The following is an 18603-nucleotide window of genomic DNA, read 5'->3' on the forward strand; positions in this document are numbered from 1 at the left end:
TCACATTAGAATTTGATATTGTTTACTTAGCTAGGTGATATTAAACAATGTAGCATATTAACGACTCCAGTACAATCCCTTCCAGTACTCTGGTCCTGCATCCTCATAGCCTATGTCACACAAACCAACCAACCAACCTAGTTGAGGTGGTTTTCTTTATCACAAGAGAATTAACAGAGGGCATTTGCTACCTTAGTCCTTTCAGAACAAACCCAAGTAAGTTCTGGCTCAGATTTTTGTATCCTCTCTGAGTCAGATCCTGGCAGCCCCCATTCTCTCTTGCCATGAATTTCTCTCTCTCTATTTACACTGCAGTCTGGTTAAGTTTAGCCCCTGGTGCACTGAAGGTTATTTTCTTCTCCGCTCTGTTTTGCTGAATACCAGGTGCATGTCAATTAGGAGAGCAAGGAAATGGCAGTGAGTTGCTATTTATAGGCTGGAGCTTTGTTTGTCCTGCTGTGTTTAGGAGCTGCAAATAACCATTGCCAGCATGTTGTAGGAGGCGACTCAGGGATTGGAGTTAAGTGTTGGGATACTTTTCCTTGCTTAATATTAAATTCTGATGGATGGCCTTGTCGTATGAAATAAGATGTGAAATGCAGAACCCCCTCCAGCGAGGAGACATGCAGTCTTTCAGTGCTCTAGGGTCAAGTCTCCTCTTCTTGGAATCCAGGAATCAAAGATCCACCATCAGGGATCTGCACTGGGAAATCTCCCTAGGAAATCTAGGGTGCCAGATATAGCTCCCTGACCTCCCCATTGGTATGGACAGGGTCAGCTGAGTTCAACACCCTTTGTGGCAAAGCCTGGTCACCATGATTGGTCACCTTTCCCTACACCAGAGGTTTATCCAGGTGAGCCCACTCACATCAGCAAGGACAGCTTTTTTCAACCCTGTTTGGCAGGAATGTGACACTGATTATCAAAAGAAGATACGTTGTACCACGTAGGTTCTTGTCCACACTCAGGAATTGCCCTGAGTGAGCAATCAATGGAGCTACATCAGAGCTGATCTGTAAGCAAGGAATTAAAAGTAGGGGTGGGTACGCCCTGATTAGTGCAGACTCCGGCGTATCCTATCTTAAGAATCAGCACTGGGGCAACTGTACTAAATGCTGGTGTGGGGCTATTCCCTAAGAGATTCTCCACCACTGCATGCAATTTTGCGAGCACAGTAGTTAGGGAATTTTTTATATTTAGTGCTTTGTTCTAACTGTGTGCCAGGGAAATAAAAGCTTTTAGCTGCTTCTTGGATGAATTTCACACCCCATTTATGGGGGCCGCCTGAAATATAGCTTTCTGCTTCTTTCCCATCACTGTAAATGGATGATCAAATCTGTTACCCAGCTTCTTTTGCCTTTATTTTTTTTATACACCCTTCTTCATTAGTCTGTACTAGATTCGTTTGATTTATGTTGGTTGTGACCCTTTGCCGTGCACAGCTCTGGCCAGAATTTTGAGTTGACAAAGTGTTAAAAAACATAAAAACACAGCCAGTATTCCCATTTTAGTCTCAGCTACCAAACTGATCAAGATACACACACACGATGTAGAAACATGGCTGTAGAGATGGTTCATTTGTGAACTGGTGGATTGGGTTTTCCTAGCAGCTTAGCTCAGTGGTTTTAGTTCTCTCTGGTGTTTGATTCTGTCCTTTTTAACCTGTTTTCTTTAAATCTTCTTACCAGCTTATACCAAGAACCATGTGGACATTGCAACCCAGGGCTGGTTTATTGGGCTGATGTGTGCCATTGCACTTCTGGTTCTGATTTTGTTGATAGTGTGCTTCATTAAGAGAAGCAGAGGCGGGAAATATCCAGGTAAGAGCAATATCCAGCAACATTTTATTCACTCTGTTGAGTTTTAAAAAAAAACAACCCTGTGCTTTCTGGAGCTAAGTCAATTTTACCGATCTCAGTTATACTCTTCTGACTGAAAGGGTTTTTATTCCTCCCTGTTATGAAAACTAGGGGTACCAGAAAGAATTCCAGGTAATTAAAGGTTAGGTGAGTGCTCAGCGCTATGCTTGCTATTCAGCAGGAAGACATCAGAGCCAGTCATTCTTGTTAAGCATGACCTGACATCTGCTCTACAAATAGGCTTTTCTCTCTCTCTCTCTGCCAAAGGATCTCTTCCACCAAACATCCCAGAAAACATCTCATGGAAACCATCCTAAGGCAGAGACAGGGTTTAAGAGAATTCACCAAGTGATATATCCTCTATATCCATTTGAGTTCCTACACCTTGGTATCTAAGCATCGTGGTAACTCAGTGCCTGATTCTGCAAACCTCTCCATATGTAGGATTCCTACCCAAGTCCACACAGAGCCCTGTAACCAGAAAGCTTGCAGGATTGGGCCCCAAGTAAGATACAGGGGCAGATATTCTACAGTGACTTCACAGGAGACAGATAGGCATGGGGTGAAATTGCTGTATTAATAATGGCATGTATTCTGAGTCCAGTGCAGATAATTCCTTCCAGGAAACAGAATAATACTGACCCCTGGGGCTATTGTAAGGCACACTGAACTGCTCAGATGACAGGCTACTGTAATAAGCTACAGTAATCAGCATTTGCCAACAGCTACCCCCAGTAGTAGTCCCTGATCATTACTTCTCCTATACTTAGGGTGGGATGTGTCTGTGTTTACTGCATGGCAACAGCTGGCAAATGTTGACTCTTTAAATTGCTTCATCTGTACAACACTGGAGCCTCATTAGAAAGAATTAAAACCACAAGCGTAATAATTGTATCTCATGCACCACTTTAAACTCATGCTTAAGACATGATAATGACATGGATACAGTTGGCACCCTTAAAATCCTGACGTGTTCCACTCCCAATAAAATCCTGCACGGTATTTGCCATATTCCTCATTCTGGGTCTAATTCACCTTTGAGCTACCCCACTTTACATCAAGGGAGTCGTACCAGTGTAGCAGTGGCGAATCAGGCACCCTCAAGACAGGAAATAACCACAAATACCAGCAACAAGTGCAAGATTTTAATAATACCCACTGTAGGCACTGTTGAACCCAGGAGTCCTTTTTTGGCTGTAATTGTGTGATACTTCTCTCCACTGACCCCTGCAAAGTGATTGTTTGATCTCTAAATAAACCCATCTTAATATAATGGCCATTCTTTTAGCGATTTAAAACATGAAATGATTTACAATGACTTGCCCAGTACATTTGCCAAGGGCTCTTTATCTGATGTGTGAGAGCATTGTCTCAATCAATTTCCATGTCAGTTACTGTCCTTGCTTTGTATTCTCCTCATCCTTATTCCTTAGCAAAAAAACCGCACATACCCACAAAAAAGAGGTCCTAGAAACCATGCTGGTAGATTTTTTAAATCTCCCATATTTAACTTAATTTTTGCTTGCCGATTTGTTTGTTTATCATAGTGCGTGAAAAAGTTGAAGTCCTAGATCCTGAAGATCACAAAGTAGATGATCCATCATTTGACTACAGGTATGTCGCTCCTTGGCATGTGTCTTCAATCAGTCACTTCTATCCCATCACCCACCTGCCTTAAATCTCACCCCCTCTATTCCCGAAACAACTATTGCCAAGGCACTGCACTGTCTCATGAATTACTTTTCACCTTCCTTTTCCTCCTCCTCCTGCCTCCCACTGTGCAAGATCTCTACAAAAGGAGACATTCCTGCCTACATATCTGGAAAAGCAACAAACTAAAATGTTCTAATGAGGTTTCCTTCTTTCTCCCCCCCCGTGAGGCATTCTCAAGGCAGATATTGCTCCGGCAACAATCACTTAGGACAAGATAGCTCCCCTTGGGAGGAAACTGACCTCAAAACAAACACAGTGACACAACAAGATCCAAAGATCCTGAGACAGTAGAAGCTACAGCCGTTACTGCGGGAGCTAAGCGCAGAGCCAACAGCCCGGACTCTCAGCACCGGGTTCCCAGCTGTGAGCTCGGCGCAGTGCTGACAGGCGATGTAAGTAACGCAGTGTCTACATAGACACTGCGTCGCTCGAACTACATCGACCTAAGCACGATGCCTCTCGTGGAGGTGAAGTTATCGGGTGGGTGTAGTGGGGGACTTACCTCGGCGGGAGCAACGCTGGAGTGTAGACACTGACAGAGTTAAGCCGCCATAAGCTGCTCTGTAGCATAGACCTGACATGAGGCAGTGCGAGGCTGTTATAGCCATTTGACCCTCTGTTGTTCAGCCTTTTTCCTAGTGTCAATGCACTGTCTAGAAAAGAGATGTCCAAAACCTGTTCAGATCAGCCCTCAGAGCATGTTAGAACTGCACAATAGATACAGGGGAGCCTATATGGATACAGATCCCAGGCCTTTCTCTAGAGGATCCCAACAACAAACTCTATTGAAATACGCCTTTCGCAGACACTGCTCCAAGAGCTGTGACTACCCCACATCCAGTCAGCCCCTCTCACACTAAATGGCATCCTTTAAAGAACAGCAGCCACTTTTCCATCCAGCCATTCTAAGGCTATGTCTACACTGATGGCGGCAAATTTGCCGCTGTCAGATGGATTTATCCGCTTCGACTGAGCGGAAGTGAAGACCCGCTCAATCGATCCAGAAATAGATCTAATAAAACCACCTCCGAAAAAAGAACAGCGCTACATCGACAGGTACGCATTTCCCGTCAGCGCAACATAGGGGAAATCTTTCCACTGATTTAATGGGTTTTAGATTAAACCCTGTGCAATTACACAATATTCCTAGCATTACTTGATAACAAACTGAAACACCAGAGATGGAAAGGACTTATTTAAAATGCAGAGCGGGCCCTAATGTTTTGATATCAAGCTGCAGAGACTGTAGCATACAAGACTTTGGAACAAGCACTATGTGTAAATCCTGCCCCATACAGAAATGAATAAAAGGCAAAATAATTGGATTCCTCTGGACAATCATGTTTATGTCATTTGTAGCAAGTTGCTACAATAATTATATTCCAAAAGTGGCTGGTTTTCTCAAGAGGATGCCATGTGTCCATAGCTGTTTCGTTTTCTGCATGGCATATGCAAAGAGACAGGTTACAAATAAATCCCCAGTAGAAATCAAAATATAACACACTGGAGATGCAAACAAATAGAGACTCCTCCTCCATCCCCTCAATCCCCTGCATGCTTGGACTGTGGATTTGGAGCTCCCATGCCATGACAGTGGAACATCAATTTGCACCAACTGTTTTCCTAGCCTGGCTTCTGTCACAGCCGCCACAGCCTGTGCCCCCAATAGCTGAACGTTCATTTTGCAAGAGCAGCCTGTTTTGTGCATGCCTGCACTCGGACGCCAAGCCATCAAGCACACAGTGGTGAGGTTCTGACAAGATAATCACATGGAAGGGGCTTGCTTTGTTTCTCACCTTTGGCCAGTGCTAAGAAGCCTGCCCAGCTGGCTCAGTGGGACCGAGCTGGGCTGGAACACATTATGGTTTATTAGCCTGCAGGCAGCCAGAGTGGGAAATCCTGCTGGTGGGAAATATTTATTCTGATAAGAGTAAGCTCACCCTCGGCAAAACAGCTTACAAAAGTTAATGGTGATTACATTAAAAATATACAGCTTATTTTCCATGCACTGTGTACAAACCTGTGGATATCCCCCCAGATCCCTGACCGGGACTTGAGAACAACAGCGGACAGCCCAGCCCCTAACGGTTCCATTTCAGGTGTCACCCTGAGCCCAGCACACGGGGGACAGACTTTGGGGATTTCATCAGTGCTGTGTGGATCCCTGTGCAACAGTGCAGACCTGATCCATAAAGTCTAGAGCTGTGCACCTCACTGTTGGGTTTCAATGCTTTAATCTAAGTAGCCACTCAGTGGCCTGGCACGTGACACAGGCCTTACAGCTTAGCACATCAGCCGCAGGTTTGAAACATCTGAGCTCCGAAGAGCCGCTGACTCAAATCCTGCCAAGTGCAGTTCCAGCAGGTGGTTCTTTCAGCTGAGACCTTAACAATTTGAGCTCCTGTTTTCTCTGCGTGGATATCAGACACCCTACGGCACGTTACGTAAGAGCAGGTGTTTGCTCTGGTAGCTGAGGCCAAAATTTTCTTATTTCCACCCCCGCAATGGCTGCATTGCAGGGGCATATATAAAGCATTTATAAAGCACTATTGGCTATAAGGCACTGCAGTTATTAAAATGCTATCATCACCCACCAATGGAAGAGGAAAATCAAGCTCCATCAACAGTTCTGTAGTGCTCCATTGACTGCCCTAGCTCCATCCAGGCAGCTGGACGTCTGTCAGGACAATGGGAAGGGATCTGATATGCCTCTTCCTTGTTAATATGTGGTAGCCCCCGCTATGTGCTAGGTGCTTTCCAAAGCTTAAGGACAGTCCCTGTTTTGAAGATCTTGCCATCTAAAGACAGAGGTCAGAGGAAGGGAAACAATAGACAACAGATGCAATTTATATGTTTGGGGGGGTTTTTTTGCTACCACAGTGGAGGTATTTTTAAAGGGGGATGTCACCTTACAGTGTGTATCCTAGCGGTAACCTACCTCTCGGTGCTATCAAGGGGGTTAACTGGGGCAGATTCTACCCAGAGTTGAGTAGTGACTTCGGCTGTGTCTTCACTAGAAACGCCTCTGCACCGCTGGAGCGCTTCAGTGGAGACACTCACTGCCGCGCTAGGAGGTTCTCCCGTCGCTGTAGCTAATCCATCTCTTCAAGAGGCAGTAGCTAGGTTGACAGAAGGACTCTTGCATCAACCTAGCACCGTCTACACCAGGGGTTAGATCAGCTTTACTGCGTCACTCAAAGGGGTGAATTTTTCACACTCCTGAGCGACGCAGCTGGGTCGAATTAACTTTTTAGTGTAGACGAGGCCTGCATTAGGTCAACCTGGGGAGGAAGGTGCTACTCAGGATACGAGTGTCAAAATCAGGCTTTGGATTAGCATTTGTGTAAAATTCTGAGGTGCTCAAATGACAGGCCCCGTGGAAGCGTGAAGTGTCCTTACTAGCAGAGCATTCACCATGCAATGCGGAACCAGACATGACAAGGCTAGCCTTTAGCGGGAACAGTGTGTGTGTACTTTCTTCCAGAGACTCAGGCCACCACATCCCAAGGTTACAGAGAAGGGTGGGGAAACAGGACCTCCCTTAAACAGGCAGAGAGGAAAGTGAACCTGAAGAATTGGACTGAAGTGTGGTTGGCTGATTGAGGTTCAAAGTGATGGTGATGTTAGGCTAAAGGAAAGTAACAAATAGCGTTTAAAGGGAGGACAGGATTTGAGCGGACAGGAGTTCTTAGTTGGTTTCCCTCCCCGTCTCCACATAAGCATGTCTGATGTGCTCTCATCATACCCTCACCTCCGTACTGCCCTGTGCATGCCATTTCCAAATCTCTGCAGCCTGTGATTAAGAGATACTGTCACCTCTCCCTATTCCGCTGACAGAATAATGGTCGCCCTGTGCAGAGGCTAAGCTGGGAAGCCTATTTTCAAAGTGGAAGACCATTGTCTTTGGACAGTGTTCTGTGCCAGTGACTATGCCTCATTCTACCAAATGCTTAAAATGGAAGTGAGAGCAGTGACGGGGGAAGTTGGCTGGAGAACTCAGGGAACCAGGATATTGAGCCTTTCACCCGTGAGACTCCAGTTCAATTCCAGCCCAGATTGGTCGTGACTGAAAGACACGATGCTCCGGCAGCTGTTCAATGACCTGCGTGAAATGAGTTCAACAGGTCTCATTTTAATTCCCAGCAACAATGTATCTACATGACAAGTAGTGCCTGCCTGCCCATTGTTGGCCATCTACAGTAGAGACCAAGAACTGAATGGGCCATGGAGATAGAACCGACCCCTTATCCCTCAGGGAGGTACCGCTGAGCCTTTGTGGAAGGAGCATGCGGTCCCTGGACCTGTGTGGATCACCTTTTAGGCGCCAGGGCTGGCAGTGCACCAGCTTTCACCACCACTACATTCAACTGAAAAACCAAAGGGGGGAAAAATTGGGAGATCCACTCAGCTGAGCTTCAGCCATTTGATTCTTGATGCTGCCACACAGCAGGGACTGCTGCTCACCACAGCTAGCCTTCCGGCTGGCTCCCAGGACAGACACAAGCTGTAGTGCATCTCCGAATAACCTGTTTTCTGACCGCCTGCTACTTCTTTTTATTATTATTATTATGTCTTAGCTTTTAAGAGGGAGCCAGAGAGGCTCAGCCAGCTAGGAATGCAAGGCCCATTCCATTTGGTAGAATGAGGCAATTGGCCCCTTGAGGAATGCAGTGGTGTTTCAGCACCTGCCCCTTTAAATGCATACCTCATTGTATCTCTCTCTGATCTGGCTTTTTCTGCTTCTCTCTGTTTTATTCCCATTCTTTCTTCTCCTTTTCACCTTGTCTATCCACATGGACCATGAAGGTCTCTTGAAAGGTAGGACCGTGTGCTGCCAGAACTCCGGCACATTTAGCTTTTTCTTCGAGCTGTTTGTTTCTTTTGTAGCTGAAATACACCTTACCCTCTGCCCCTCTACCTAACATATTAAACAACAGTCATCTCCCTCACGCTGAGATTTCACGTCTAGCAAGTTGCATTCCTCCTGAAAACATTCAATGACTTGGGAGCTCCTCTCAGAACCAGTTAGGTTCTAAGGGCCCAGTCTGCAGCCTCTATTGATGTGACTAATCCTTATTCGTGAAAGAAATCCAGCTAGCTTTAATGGGACCAACTGCACGATTAAGGTTTACTCGCAGGGGCAAGGGTTGCAGGATCAGGTTCTGAGGGAGATGAATTAAGAATCCTCAGGTCAGCTGCTTGCATGATCCGCCTCCGATGCATTGACCACAAGAGGCATTCAGTTTATGCATCGTGCGGAGAGGCCAAGGGAGTGAAGACAACAAAGCCACAAGCAAAAGATATTAGGCCCTAAACAATCAGTCAGTTATACGCATTGAACAGGATCCTAGCAATCCCACCGCCCTCTGACCTATGCAACTCTAGATCATGGTTCCCAAACGGCGCTGACCTGGGTGCTCTTATTTTCTAATGCACACATCAAAAACCGTGAAAGATCATTTTAACGGGGTTAAGGTGCATCAACACGCTGACAACTATAAACAGCACCTTCCCAATGTACTAACGAGACAAAATAGAACCGAGAGAGAGGCAAAGCCAAGAGGTGGGTTTGCAAAGTTTCCCTGCCCGACCATCTGGCCCTGCAAACCCCACATGAGACGTTTTGATCCAGATCCTACTTTATCTGACCCCACCCCAACCCTTGGGGAAGGAGATTTCAGATAAACTTTTCTGTTTTTTGCCACTCTCTGCTTACGTTAGTGGGCTTCCTAACGAGCAACACTGCTTGCAGGTTTAACTTCTTAACAAAAAAAATGCTGCTTGTAAAGCTACCATGCTAATTCTTAACATGATGCCAAGTTAACACAATACCACAAGTGTTGCTTTCGTTTTGCTACTGGATTTACAAAGTGCTGATATAAGGTAATATGATACAGAGCTGCAAAATTCGCACTGGGACACTGAATCCCTCCCACGTTATGGAGAGCTGAAGCCATCACTTAAATGGCATGGGATAGATTAAATGACCTAATAGGTCGTTCCCATTGCTAAGCAGCACTAAGCTCTATGTCTGCACATCTCTGAGGGATGAAGTTGACTATCAAAGGCTATGGCCTGAATCTCAATTCTCGGGAGCAGGAATGGGAAGGAAAAGTGGAAACAGCCCTAAATGGTTTATTTCCCATGTCCATATTGTAATGAGTTGCGTTGTGACCTGAGCTTTGCCCGGCTTTTTACCTGCAGAGCAACCATTTATCGCTCAGTTGCTGCTGTGATGGCTATAGAACATTACAAAAGAACCAAGAAATAATAGGTACTTGAGCTTCTGAACTGTTTCACGTAAGGAAGATGCATGGTTTCCATTGAGAGCACAATACGCTAAGCATGTCATACATGCTGCTTTCAATGAGGCACCGAACAAATGTAGGAAAGCTACAAAAAATTCCTCGTTTTTCTTTAAAATGCTAGATAATTTTTCAGATTGATGACCATTCCCATTTTTTTCCTAAATTTTAGCTATGCAGAGACAATACACACACACAAAAGCAAGTAGGCCCAAAAGTAGTATTGCTTATCATGCAGCAAATTTTGAAGCAGGCAGTTCTGAGCTTGAGTCCTCAACTGAAAAGACCCACTAAGAGAAAAATTAAATAGTATATGTATGATTTCTATAGTGGTAGCATCTCTATTGGACATACGAGATCAAATATGGACTCATTATCAACTAATACGAAAGGCATCTCTTTCATATATTGCAATCCACTCACATATTATCCATGTGTATGAGACACATGTCCTTACTCTATGGGGAAATGCAACTTTTTTCCTGATTTTTGAGAGATAGGGCTCGTAAAAATGTTTTTCTGTGGACTTGCTTAACCTCTCTAGTAGAAAACAATATTGTTTCATAGTGTAAAATGTCAGAAGTTTAAGGATGAAGAATCAAACGGATTCGCCTCAAACAGATGAGATGAAATGATTGGAAATAAACTCAGAGAGGTAAATTTCCACCCGTAATTGGGAGATGCACAGATTTTGGCATCCTACACATACTCCCCTGCAGTAGTTTGAAAAACCAACTGCCAATTGCATGTGGGCGTGGCTATCTAAAGGACAGATTGTGCCTGTGCAAGCGAATCTGAAGGTGAAACTCACTAGAGACAAAAGTGGAACCAACTAATTTAGGGTCCAAGGCTGACTGAAATACACAAAGTAGAGAGAGAGGAGAAACAATTACAAGGAAATTTGTAATGTTCTTCCAGACTGATCTAAGCATTATCTCAAAGATGGGTAAGGACATTTGTTTTCCTGAAAAAAATAAAAATAAAACTGAGGCTGGGTTTTCAAAAAAGTCAAGTGTGCAAACTGTACATGCAGCTGTGTGCCTAATATATGCAGGCAATTACTACTTGTGCTTGTGCGTAGCAGGGAGAATGTGACTGGCCATCTGCAGTCACGGCAGCCCGTTTCATTTGCACATTTACAGCTGGATTGGTTTTTTTGTTGGGTTTTTTTTTTTTTTGAGAAACCAGCCTCCAGTTGTTAACCAGTGTCCCTTAAAAGTCACACTGTCAATTCTCACTGTGTGTGTCTGTCTTCTGCCACCCAGCGACGAAGACAACAAGGAACCACCGGGCAGCCACACCTCCTTGGACGGCACAATAAAGCAGGAGAGCGACGATAGCTTGGTGGATTACGGAGAGGGGGGCGAAGGGCAGTTCAATGAGGACGGCTCCTTTATCGGCCAGTACACAGTCAAGAAGGACAAAGAGGAGACAGAAGGCAACGAGAGTTCAGAAGCCACCTCCCCTGTCAATGCTATCTACTCCCTGGCATAACGCAATATAATGAAACCACAATGACAGATATATACATAGCCGACGGGGGTAAAACCACCACCACCAACAGGAACACACAAGTATGAAAAAATAACGAAAAATGATCAAACAACAACAGAACAGACCAGATGGTCACCAATGCCATCCTATCCTTAGCAAACAAGTGAACGGCAAGGATTCCTGGGGTGCTAACGTGTTGTAGCTATAGCTGAAATCTGAGCTGAACCAAAGGGGCCGGAGGAAGCGCAAGAGGCCCGGGTTCCTCACCCCGGGCTTCAGAACTTGGACTGCCAGACCCGCCCCATGCCTTCTTTTTTAGATAATGCAGCACTCTCTTTGGTTAATCATTTACACGCTTGGAGTGTTCCGGTTTTTCCTTTTTTTTTTTTTTTTTTTTTTTTTGAGTTGAAAGTTATTATTCTTGGAGGAAGGTCCCAACTCCGAGAAAGGGGGATTGGGGTAGGGAATGGGGATACAGGACCTTTCCAGGGTAACAGCAGCATGAAATCACACAAAAGAGGGAGGGAGGAAGGGGTCAATCAGCTAGGAGTAGAAACAACATGTTACTTTATCAACGGGAAGTTCTCTGGGGCTGTATTTGAGATGGACATCTTTACAGGCAGCACCTTGCTCATAAAGCCTCCGAAACAAGTCAGCGCCACAAAGACCTTTCCTGTAAGGTCTAGCAGCACTGCATTGGTCCCCAGAGGAAGACCAGGCCCGTGAGGTTGTCATTGGTGCGGTTGGATTTGTGTTATACCTCTTATTAATGCTAAACACCCACCTGGGGTTCTGTCACCAAGGAACCACTCTACATGCAAAGTCAATGGGTGAGATTACCCTGCATCCATGCTACTTGAAGAAAGTCAGGACTTGATTAGCCAGACAGATGCAGCTCACCATCTGACTCCAAGTGACTGCTCAGCCACTTGGAGAACAGTACCATTTGCCTGGATAATTATGTGGGAGACTATTTTATTCTTCATTTTGTGAGAGAAAAAAATAACGCCACAAACCCCACTGCTTTTCAGGGAAACCCCCTAAATCGTTGGGGAGCAAAGAGGAAGGACCAGTAGTAAGATAGGGAAAAGGGACTGTGGATGGACAAATTATATTAATCCTGCTTTACAGCTGCTGATGAGCTCCTTGAGAGTTTCAAGGATGCCCAGTCCCTAGGGATGCATGGTATAAAACATGACTGTAAATGACAGGGACACAGGATATGGGGTCCCTTTCCACGTTCTTCTGATCAATGGGTGTCATTCAGTTTGATACTGTTTTCAGTTAAAATTCTCCTCTTAGCCTCCTGCAGCAGCATTTTCCCCTTTGATCAACCAACCCACCGGAGAAATTTCCATGTGCTTAAGGCTGCATGTGGAACACTCACCCCTTTTGTTATTTACATATCAAGAAGACTCAGTTCAGCTAACCTGCTAATACACTGTAATAACGTGTCTTGGATAGGAAGTTCTATCATTACAATGCTCTTCCATATGCCTTATACAGCTTCAAACTTCCCCTGAAGTTTAATAAACTAAGAATATTCACCCACAGTTTGAGCCCCTGATGTGATGGTCTCTACTCTGTCAGTCCACTAGAAATAAGGATGCCCATGCAGTTCTCCCTGCCGAGGAAGCGTGGATCATTGTAGAGGAAGATAGAGTTTTATAATAGACGGTACTTGGTGGCAAATGCCATGTGTATTCTTCCCAGCTCCTGCACTTTTGAAACCAAAGGTACCTTTGCTGAGAAAGATTAGACGACTTCAGACAGTTTTAAAACAATGTTAGCCAAGGTTTTTGTTTTTCATTAAAGAAGATGGTTCTGTTGGACATAACGGACTAGACGCAGTCGGGTTCAGAGAGTTGTTTTAGATTTCCCGCTACTTTGCTACAACGACATCTTGCTAATAAAGGGGTTTCTACTAAAAGGGACAGTTTAGATATAACGTTTGCCTAAGCTGCCATGATATTTAACAGTGCAACTATTTTGCATTTCCAAGAAAGAAACCTGGAGTAGGTCCAGACCTGTGCAACACACTCGATCAAATCAAGCAAAGAAACAGGAGGGAGAGTTTAGCTGTGGCAAAGCAGTTGGATGCACCATGTGAATTAGAAAGGGTCACAGGCTGTTGATAAAGGATTGGCAAAGCTGCCTCCTATGCATAGTGTTACTCATGCTAACATGGTCTAAGCCACAGAGAAATCACTAACCATCGTAAAAACCACTAAAATTATAACCGTCACTCCAGTACTGTAAATGTAAACGAATTTAGCCAGAGACCCAATTCTGATGGAGTCAGTTGGTCTTGTTCCATAGCCAGGGGAGGTCGTAAACAACCTGCTTCCAGGGGAGAAAGCAATTACCTCCAGACAGTTTACAGTACACTAAGCCACATTTTAAATAGTGCTGAGTTTCAGATGGCATGCGCTGCATACCTCTGGGATCATCGTTAAAAGCAACGGTGTATGCTGAGATTAAAACACAGATATACCAGCCTTCCCACCCATCCAAGATCATCACAGAGAAAGAACCCAGGAACCACCAAAAGCACAGGCCTCTCTCATTTGATCTAAAGGAGCATTTCCATTGATGGGTAGCAATAGGAGGTTCTTATCCTCCCTGTGGACTAGCCACTAGAAGGGAAAGTGACACACTTAGCCACCATATTACACCTGCACCCCATGGAGGTGAAGGGTGTTACTGAGAGCAGCTTGGCCTGTGATTCACACCTACTATGTTCTGTTCCTGTGAATCACTTCACTGAGCCAGCTACATGGCATCTGTTTGAGAAAAGACAGGAGAGAAGTGCTTCACTGTGTGGCTATTTCACATATTGCTCACTGAAGCCACCATGACATAGCTAGATCAGCCGAGACTTACATCAAAAACGACTGGATGAGGCAGGTTCCTGGGACCTCAGCATACAGAACGCTGCCCCCGTATTGCTTGTGTCTTGAGTAAACCCAAAAGGAAAAAAAGAGGCCTGTGTAGGATGGAGTGGATAAAACGTATCCTTGGTGTCATTACACTGAAGTCAGTGTTACACCAGAGGTTGATTTGGGTCTAAAAAAGAAAGCCAAGCATAGAACACACATCCTTTCTGGAGAAGTCCTCTATAATTGACTAAGGATGAAAAATAAGGGTCTATGGAAATGGAGCAGGATTCTCTGGAAATTAAAAAGCTATAGGATGTAGTAGACAATGACATTTATATGGGGTTTTTTGAAGCATCCTCTAGAGTTTTGCAGCAGGCACATGTAATTCTCTGTTAAATCTATAGGGAGATTCACAAACCTATCCAGAGTGTAACCTTTCTTATTATATTCCATAGGTCTTCTCCATAACGGCTTACTAGGTGTGCCCTCTACAGTCATTGTATTACTAGTAGCTAACTCATTGCGTCCAAAGCCATCTGAATGAAAGCCACCAAAATGCTAATTGTCCAAGTGAATACGTGTGTGACTTCTACCAAACCTTATGGCAGAATCACCATAATGGCCCTAGAGTTATTAACACACAATGCCTGCATCAAATATGGTTTTAGTTGGTTAGATTATAAGCTGTTAAGACAACCTATGAGGATGTACCGCAGAAGAAATACTGCAGAGAACAGTCATGCTCTGGCCCCCCGAGGTGGACTGGATGAGCTAATAATACCTGGCTGTCCCAAGGGGTTTGTACAATGCAAAACAATCAAGATTCTCTTTCTTTTGCCCTCCTGGGAGATTCATCCAAGTTGCCGGGCTGGTCTGTGCACCAGGGCCTCACGGGGCAGTGTCCATCAGCTAAGGAGCATTGCCAGGGCCCATGTACACACTGCTCCCATTCTGAAAAAGATCCACCAAGCAGCCCGCCACATGGAGTGTCTGACCAACATGAGCCATCCCACCTGTGATGCCAAAAGGGCTTAGAAGGAACAGGCATGTAAACTGGCAGCACATTGTCCACACCTCTAACCATGTCCTCTGCTGGTAAGGGCAGGATTTCCCCTAAACAAACTTACTCAGTAAAAGGGATGTTCCAATGGACTCAGGTCCCACACCCTGATGCAGGCAGCACTTTCAATTGCTCTGTCACTTAAGCTGTGTCCTGCGTCATTTAACTGGCAGCTCTGTCATTACAATTTTTAATTGGTGGGAGACACGAGAAACTAGAGAAGGGCCTGAACCAGAATCCCAGATCTGAGCACTCTCCGAAGCCCAGGAAAAATTCAGATCTGGATCCAAACTTAGCAAGTCTGGACCCACTTGTATAACATGGTGGGGACGTTTAGCTATACACTCCATTGCTAGAGCCCCTCTTTACCCACACCCCGGGAAATAACTGTAGCTGTTTGAAATGTGGTCTTAGGAGAGCGAGCTGCTGCTCCTTCACCACCACATCGTAAACACAACAGTGTGCACAAAGGGTGGGAGAGAAACAGGAGCTACATATGCATGATATTGAGGCTGCTCCTACTTTTCCTTACAGACAGTAAATAGTGGAGTCGGATTGATTGTGTTATGGAATGACAGCTCATCCTCTTGAAATCCTGCTTTCAGAAATACTATTAAATTGCCTGGAAACTGCCTAGGTCATCTCACTTCTCACACGCACACATTTCCCCCTTCCCGTATTTCCACCCTGCCAAAAATGACCCTGAGGTCGTGATGCCAGAGATTGATCAGCCTATTATGAACAGTGTGTAAGTGTCTAAACAAGATGCAACCCATTACTTGTCAGAGACATCCCGCCATAGCTGTTCTGGAGGGATTGGGACAGACAAAAAGGTGGGGGAAGCAGCATTGACCTTCATTAGGATTTTGTCTCTTGTTACATGTTTTACCTGACGAGCAGCACTCAGTTGATCCATCGCGGCCTTTTCCCATCCAAGCAAGCAGCTGTCCCAACACGGGAAGAATCCTGAGGCATTGAATTCATTTCCTGGAACGTAGCCAGATGCAAAGAGTGTGTCCTAGCACAGCCGTGATTTCCACCTGCAACAAAATATGCATTGTACCAGCTTTAATACTGTGCTAGCAGCAAAAGATTTCAGTTGAGCAATAAAAAAAAAAAAAACTTTGTCAAAATGAAAAACCATGTTTTGTTTCACGTCATTCAACAGCCCGTTTTATTAAAGGAAATAATCATGCTTTTCCCATTCTTAAACAGCCCGCCACATCATTGGCTTTCCCTTTGCCCAGTAATGCCGTATGTTCAAGGAGGCATCGTTCTTTGTGATGTCAATTGCAGTCTGAACCGGTGTGGAATCTGCAAACCAGCGTTCTTCCTTTGCAGAACAGGGTTTTAAACATTCATTTCCACAGCTTGTGTTGGAAAGAAAATATTGGACTATTTTGGTTTGGTTTGTTTTTCATTTGTAAATGTTTAACCCCCATCTCTGTATAAAACCTCCTGGTCATTCTAATACATTCTACATATTTATTTGCCTTCTTTAAAAAAGAAAAAACAATTATTTTGGGTTAATCCACTTTTCCCCAGTGATAAATGCGTATCTGAGGCTGTAAAGAAAGGCTCACAGCAAGACGATATATGGACTACAGAGAAATGTTTAATATATGGAAAATGACTGCATGAGCAACGAAAATGGCCAAAATATTCAGATATCTTTTTTTTTGGTGGGGGGGGGGGTGGAGAATCAATGTAAAAAACTGATTTTTTTTTTTGTATAGAGAACACTAAACATGTAATAAAAACATTGTTCAGAACTGAAGCGAAGCCTGAGATTTATTTCCATCCAATCCCATTATGTCTCTGATGTTGCTCCCTGAAGGTCAGATTGTTCCCTGGGGGGAAGAGGCTGTAAGAGTCTAAAGTTCCCCTTACTCCCTTGCACTCCACACCGGTATCGCAGACACTATACCTAGCTCTGACATAGGGCTTTTTATCAGTAGAACTCACGCTGCTTTACGGAGCAAGCTAGCACACTAAAACCAGAGTGTAGCCCCAGAGTGTGAGCAGCAGGGGGCTAGCTGCTCTGAGTATATGCCCAGCATCATGGCCAGGTACCTACGCCCGGCAGCTCCCCTCCTGCCACTCGTACATTTAGCGCCCTGGCTCAATCCGAGGGGCGCCGGTATGTCTCCTTCAACCGGGCTTCACGCCCCAGCTTGACTTGTAGACATACCTGCAATCTATTCCTTAATGGCAGACCTGCGCCACCCACCCCCCAGTCCCATTGACTAGCACCTGCTCCCACGCGCAGCAACACCAGTGTCCTAAGGTTCAACTCATCACAAGTGAAGGGGGCCTAGCCGGACCCTAAATTATTAGGGCAGGTGAACTGTTCTGTTTGACAAGGTGGGTGATTATGTCAGGGTAGCCACGTGTCTTTGGCGGATCTTGGAGTCACCGCACCAGCGGCGGTTGAGATTCAATCAGCCAAGAGCATCTGCTGCTCTAACCCGCTGTGCCAGGCTCCGAAGCCCTGACCACAAACCGTGATGCATTGCTGGCCGGAGACGCCTCCTAGGTTCCTTTGAAGCCGAAGCCGCTTTTGTGCCCGAGAATGAAACGTGTCACAGGAGACACATGGGAAGCACTACGTCACATCGGGCGGCTTGTGGGGCTACATGGATGATCTGAAGAACCATCAGTGCCGTCCTGGTGCCGAAGTGCAGCACAGCTACAGACAGGCAATAGATTCAGCAACCCTGCTCCCCATCCGCCTGCCACGTCAGGGTGACACGTGCAGGATGGCTTCCCTTGGCTGATAGTAAGTTACAGCAAAGGGAAATTACTGACGATCCACAACTGAACTGGAACTCCCTGGACGTACTAGCTACCAGGAGAGCACAGCCGGGGGGATGGTGAATCTGTTCGTGCACTAGGGAAGGTTTGGCTTAAATTCCACCTCCCATCTCACCTTCTGGAAAATTATATTAACAGATATTGAAGCCAACAGATTAGAAAGTTCCCAGGACTCTGGAGAATGGTTATGCGACACAGGGCAGCTCTCTTCAAATGCTTCCATGTGCAGCTGTTGTGACCCTCGGGCAATTTCCTTTTGCTTGAATGGGTTATTAGCTGCCTCACACTTGAAGTTTTTGGAGGAAAGGACAATCAATGCCAGGTTGCTGGGAAGATGGTAGAATGGGGCTCTTTATCCAGACTGCAGGGCTCAATCGCTTTCAGAGAGTCAGTGCTTCCCCCTGGCACTCATAAGGGGAGCTTCCATAGGCTAAAGCCCAGGGATGCTGTTGCTTGTTGATTTGGGGTTGGGAGCAAGG

General features: G+C 45.3%; 2 protein-coding genes across 3 annotated transcripts in view; one reads left to right on the forward strand and one right to left on the reverse strand.

The window, feature by feature from the left end:
- Positions 1 to 12930, forward strand: part of NFASC (neurofascin) — a 172393-nt gene extending 159463 nt beyond the window's left edge. Inside the window, exons 33-35 of the mRNA XM_067531697.1 lie at positions 1689 to 1820; positions 3407 to 3473; positions 11143 to 12930. Coding sequence (XP_067387798.1) covers positions 1689 to 1820; positions 3407 to 3473; positions 11143 to 11371 — 428 coding nt within the window. The 3' untranslated portion in view covers positions 11372 to 12930. The remainder of the gene's footprint in view (positions 1 to 1688; positions 1821 to 3406; positions 3474 to 11142) is intronic.
- The window catches only part of RBBP5 (RB binding protein 5, histone lysine methyltransferase complex subunit), a 149716-nt gene that overhangs the window by 35015 nt on the left and 96098 nt on the right, over positions 1 to 18603 (reverse strand). For both annotated transcript variants that reach the window (XM_067531701.1, XM_067531700.1), the window contains exon 14: positions 16200 to 16350. In XM_067531701.1, coding sequence (XP_067387802.1) covers positions 16214 to 16350 — 137 coding nt within the window. In that variant the 3' untranslated portion in view covers positions 16200 to 16213. The remainder of the gene's footprint in view (positions 1 to 16199; positions 16351 to 18603) is intronic.

The sequence above is a fragment of the Emydura macquarii genome, unplaced genomic scaffold (genome assembly GCF_026122565.2).
Source record: "Emydura macquarii macquarii isolate MOO-44397 ecotype Brisbane River unplaced genomic scaffold, CSIRO-AGI_Emac_v2 contig_3220, whole genome shotgun sequence".
NCBI lineage: Eukaryota > Metazoa > Chordata > Testudines > Chelidae > Emydura > Emydura macquarii.